The sequence below is a fragment of the Bidens hawaiensis genome, unplaced genomic scaffold (genome assembly GCF_021521415.1).
Source record: "Bidens hawaiensis isolate Kalapana, Puna unplaced genomic scaffold, B.hawaiensis_p1.1 tig00034227_1, whole genome shotgun sequence".
NCBI classification, from domain to species: domain Eukaryota; kingdom Viridiplantae; phylum Streptophyta; class Magnoliopsida; order Asterales; family Asteraceae; genus Bidens; species Bidens hawaiensis.
Window position 1 is genome coordinate 33786 of NW_027495912.1, and position 5514 is coordinate 39299.

Genomic DNA, 5514 nt, shown 5'->3' on the forward strand with positions numbered 1-5514 from the left:
TTAATTTTTCATTATCTTCTAGGAGTTTTTTGATTTTTTTGTTACGAATATTTCTCATCCTTCTCATTTTTGTCTCCATTTGTAAAATAACTTGACCCCACTACTTAAAACTAAATTTTATTTATTTATTTATTTTTTGAAAATTACTAAATTAAAAAGGTTAAAAATTGGAGGCTCACATGAAGAAATTTGAATACTTTGAAAAGGAAAGCCGTGTTCTTTCACAAAGCCCTCCGGCCCTTTATGCTGCAAGGGCCATTCCCAATGGGTCAACTGAACCCAACAAAAAAGTGATTCTAATTTCATAAAATAAAATAAGTGTGATGTCAACTTGGTTCATCTTTTTTATATTTTGTTAATTTTGAAAGACAGTTAAATATTATTACATATTATTATTATTATTTGTATTATTATGTATGCATTGAATAAAAGAAAATAAAACAAAATGTTGGAAATTACACAATAATACAATCAAGTAAGTTGCAAATTTGAACAAAAACCGAAGCTCAAAATATTCCATGTCCTCTTATCCTTTAGCCAATATGCACATTAACAAGATTCCAATTCAAGATTTTGTCTCTTGTGTATGGCAACTTGTCTTTTGAACCCACCGTATCCTGTACACAAGAGGACGAGCTTTTATAGCAGCAGAAAATGCATGTGAGGTTTGTGAAGTATCCGGACACGACAAGTATATTTAAGGGGATTGATACGTGTATCGTTAAATTACAAGTGGTTTTAACGCAACATAAGAGTGGTTTTTTTTAAACTTAATTAATTTATCATTAAAATCAAAACGATTACAATAAAGTGGCAGGCAAACGGGCAACAAGCTGCGCCGCAACCTCCTTTTGAATAGCAAAACCAATTCTACTAAAAACAAAGCGTTGGGTCGTAGGAGAATAACCTGAAATCTTGTAATGGTTTGAACGCACCATTATAATAACCTGAAATCTTGTAATAGATACTCATCATTGTAATGTGCAGCTAGTTTAGATGCATTATTATAACAACGACGCATCAACATTTAGAAAAGCGTTGTTTTAATCCGGGAAAAGACTAGTTATTCGGTGTCTTGCTTATTGGGTTTGAATAAAAAAACCTGTAAACACAATTCTCAACAAACTTAACCATAGTGGTTGATGTATACTACCAACACTTCAAATCTTTAGAGTGTACTTTAAATAATATGTTTTTCCTTTTTTTATCTTTTTTTAACGGGCAAATATATAAAAAGGCTAGCGGGGAAACTAGCAAAAGCCCCCAAGACAAAATAGAATACTCGGACAACCATCATTAATCAGCCGGATCCTATGCCAGTGGATAAGATTATTGATAATTGTATGGCTGAAGAACATATCCGGGATGATGTGTTAAGTGAGGAAGGGCTGGACAATTTCCAGGGTGTTGTTAACGACTGTCAAACGGTAGATAACAACACAGAGGAGGTTGAGGCTACAATTAGGATGGCTCGTGACTTGGGGATGAATTTCAAGGGCATGGAAGATCTTGTTTGTAAAGTTATAGAAAAAGAAGGGTTTAGATCATTAGGTTGAGGTTTGGTTAATAATGTCGCTTTGCTTTGATGACTGTTCGGGTATTCCCGTTTTTAGTTTTTAGGGGTTTATTATGGTGTTTAGTACGTCTTGTTTGCTTAGTCTGCTTTTTTTCTTTTTTCTTTTTTTTTATCATCTTAAAACACAATCTTATCTTACATCTTACAATAGTAATAAAAGAAAATGTTGAAGCTTAGGTGTCAAACCTACATTTCTCTTAATTTTTAATCTCTCATCTCATTCATTCTTGCTATCCATGGGCCATGGGTCAAAATCATTTTGTCAAGCGGGTTATAACATAGCGTCATTTTCATACCTGAAGTTTAACCAACTACACAACTTTAGCACATTTTTTAAATTTCTTGCAAATCCACACCCGACGTTTCCAAAACCATGCTATTTTAGTTATTTTCGTTAACCCATTTGTTTTTCCTTTAAGTCTACATTAAATTAATTCATAAGTATTTTGAGAATCATAATTGAAATAAAGGACCCTTTTTATTTTTATCGTTTGATAAATCCTACACGGGTTTAAAAGCTAGTAAATAATATTATTGGTATTTACTGTATTTTAAAGTTTCTATCAACAAATGATTCTAAAAAAAATCAAACTCATATGAAAAGAAAAGATTTGGAAAGTAACAAGTACCATATTTGTCATTATCTTTCATTTCTGTGAAAGAAAAAAAGGGGATCTTTTACTAACCGATCAAAATTTTCATGACAAAAGAAAAGACAATAAAAATGTACCAAGTCAAACATCTCACCTTGTTTGGATCCCAATTTAAACCACTTTAGCTAAACAGAATTCAAACATCAACAACAACAAATGTGCAAGACAAGACCAACACAACAAACATTTTTTCACTTTGATCCCATATTCTAATAACAATAATATCCTAAACACATCTATGTCATTAAAAAAAAAAAATTGACCCAAAAGGCAAATCAAGCCATAAACTAATCATAAAGGGGTACCATTAGGTGAACCATGTATGAACCCATTGTTGCTATGATACTTGCATATAACCTTGCACTTAACCACATTCCCATAAATATAGAACCCCGGTTCGACCATGACTCGAACTGTTGGTCCTTCAAACCTCCTCAATTTATCCCCACCCATATCCTCCATATAAACCGGATCAAACCGAACCCCTTTCTCCACCCTAAAAATAGGTAACCCCGGATGAACCGAGTTAGCCAGCAAGTGCACCAACCAAACCGCTTTACATGCACCAAAAAACGCTTGCAAAAGCGGCTCGGGCCAAGCTCGGGTCCACCCCAACATCCCCACCACCTCACTCATCTTCCGGTCACAAAACTTACTAAACTCCTCACTAAATTGTTTAGTCCCATTGTTTAAAACTTCTTCCCAACTTAACTCTTTTAACCTCAAAAAACATTTGAAATTTTCTTCACACTTGTGAATCGGGTTAAGAATATGACCCGACCCGGATCTTTTAAACCCGGCTGATTCAAAATCCTCGAAAAACGCGCGTGTTAGAAGAGCTTCGAGGTACAAAATCAATACTCTAGGGTTTGTCGACGCGGATATTGTAATTTCGTAAGGTTGAAGAAGTAACTTTATACGATCATAAAGCTTCCCACCATCGATTTGCGGGAGCTGTACGGTTAATGAACGGCTGAGATGCCTCATCGAGGCTCGGGACTCCGATACCGAAACGAGAAAATGCTCGATCACGGTATCGTGGTCCCAAACCTTAATCGATTCGTGTTTCTGTTCATGCCTTGTGCAATTATCAAGCCCGGTTTTAAGATTCCAACAATATATTTCGAGTTTGTTTAGCTTCTTTTCGAGTTCGGTAACGGAAAACTTTAACCGAGAAGCTTCGAGAATCGCCTCATCGCGCTTTTTAGTAGCGCGAGCGAGTTTATGCGAAAGTTCGGCCACCGTACTCTTCCATTGTTCCTCCTTCCCGTGCGCGGGAGTTACCCGTTCCGACGAAGATGAAGCCGATCTCGGGGACTTATTAACAATAGACAAAAATATTGTCTTGAATAAACCATTCGGGCTAGCGTCGGACCGACGCCCCACCGCGGTGGTTTCAAACGGAACCACCGCAAACTTTTCCCGAACACTCGGCCGGCATTTGTTAAACAACACCCCTCGGTCATCGCCATGTGATTCCGACCGCTTTTTCGACGATTTCACAGCGGTTTTGGGCGTGTGGGGGAGAGGTTTGGGTTGATGAACATAATATGATTCTTTGTTGGTTTCTGAATAATAATCACTTGGTGTAGCTTTTGCACTTGTTTGGTCACTAAACTCATCTTCATTTTCTCTTTCACATTCCTGAATCTACAAATTACAAAACCATTAAATATATGCTACCCATTTGCTTTCTGTTTCGATCCAATCACTACCTTAACAACTTTAACAACTGTTACGACTATTATGAATCACAAAGATTTGTATTAGAAAAAATTAAATATATGTTGTAATTAATTGGATCAAAGTAACAACCACCACAACGACTTTGTGAAACTCCCATAATATTATTAACAAACACAAACATGTTTTTAACATGTAACTCTAATTCCTAATTATTCTCAAACAAATAATAAAATAAAACAAAACAAAACAAAACAAAACAAAACTCATATACTAAAAGTCTAAAACACAAAACATATTTTTTTTCACTAACTCTAATTCTTAATAATTCTCAAATAAGTAATAATAATAAAAATGTTAACTCGGATTATCTAGTAACACTTAAACAATAAATCTAGACTTATCGTGACCAACCCGATAAATATAACTAAACTAACATATTCAAAACATAAAAAAAATGTTATAAAACTTACAGGAGTGAAAGGTGGACGAGGATGAGGAGAAGAAGAAGATGAAGCAGCCATAGAAGATGAATGAATTAGTTGTGATCATCTGTAAACAAATATCTCATTGATGATAAATGTGTGTGTGTGTGTGTGTGTTGTGGTGAATTGAATGATCACAATCCGGGTCGGTTAATTCGTCATGTAGTTAATCATGAGGTGGGTCCCACTGTTTGACTGCAGCAGCTGGAGTTGTGAGAGCCATCAGCCTTTGCCATCTATATGACTATATTTAGTTTGGTTCTGCTACATCATCTTTTAAGTATACAAAGTTGCATATGAATACGGTTCTTTTGTTTTCACACACACGTAATTGGAAGACAATTAAAGTTCTTAAACGTCTTAGAGGGTTTATCGGTGTTTTTAAAAAGCCAGTAAGTTAAAATGTGTTTGACAATCATAAAAATCTTTTTATTTTAGTTTTTTAAAAGGGTTAAAAAACAGTTTCAAAAGCCTCAAATACTGGCTTTTCAAAATACTTTTTTGAAAAAGCCAATAAACTAATAAACATTTTCAAGCTCAATCCCAAACATGCTCTAATTATTAGCTACTTTTATACCGTTTTAACTTTTAATACGTGTTTTTTTTAAAGTAAAAATTAAAACGTATTAAATGCTCACTAAAACAATGATTACTTATATTATAATTTTGACATATTTATTAAAGATCGTATTTTCTACTTGTTTAATATAAATAATAATAAGTTTGAGTCTTTTACCGAAAATGACAGGTTTGTTGTGTTTATTACTGTAGCTCATTTTATGACTCGTTTGCAAAAAAAATGTTAACTTTAACCAACTTACGAGATCTTAAAACTTGTATTTTATATAACCAACAGATAAAAATTTAGATAATATACTATTGAGACTAAAAAATGGCTAATTAGAAATCTATATAATAACTAAATGTATTTCATGTCACATGCTGTCTTCGTATCCATTCTCATCATACTTTTTTTCTCGGCTCTCTCTATATTAAATTAATATACATCTCTTTTGTTAGTAAAGATATGTTTAAATAATACTAATGAAGCACATTCATTTTAAAATCCTAATAGCTATAGTCAGACATTATAGTAAAAAAAAACGAAAAACAAAAA

General features: G+C 33.8%; 1 protein-coding gene across 1 annotated transcript; it reads right to left on the reverse strand.

The window, feature by feature from the left end:
* Window positions 1-2485: 2485 nt before the first annotated feature.
* LOC143585921 (IRK-interacting protein-like) lies at window positions 2486-4447 on the reverse strand. Its single transcript, XM_077067592.1, has 2 exons — window positions 4386-4447; window positions 2486-3879 (listed from the first exon to the last, which is right to left on the reverse strand). The coding sequence occupies exons 1-2, from the start codon at window positions 4434-4436 to the stop codon at window positions 2521-2523; spliced, it is 1410 nt and encodes a 469-aa protein (XP_076923707.1). The 5' UTR covers window positions 4437-4447; the 3' UTR covers window positions 2486-2520.
* Window positions 4448-5514: the final 1067 nt, after the last annotated feature.

Excerpts from the sequence above, each read along its gene's own strand:
- LOC143585921 (XM_077067592.1), bottom strand. The coding sequence starts at position 4,436 with ATGGCTGCTTCATCTTCTTCTTCTCCTCATCCTCGTCCACCTTTCACT. Across the intron at positions 3,880-4,385 it reads CTCGTCCACCTTTCACTCCT|ATTCAGGAATGTGAAAGAGA; the intron begins GTAAGTTTTATA and ends TGTAATTTGTAG.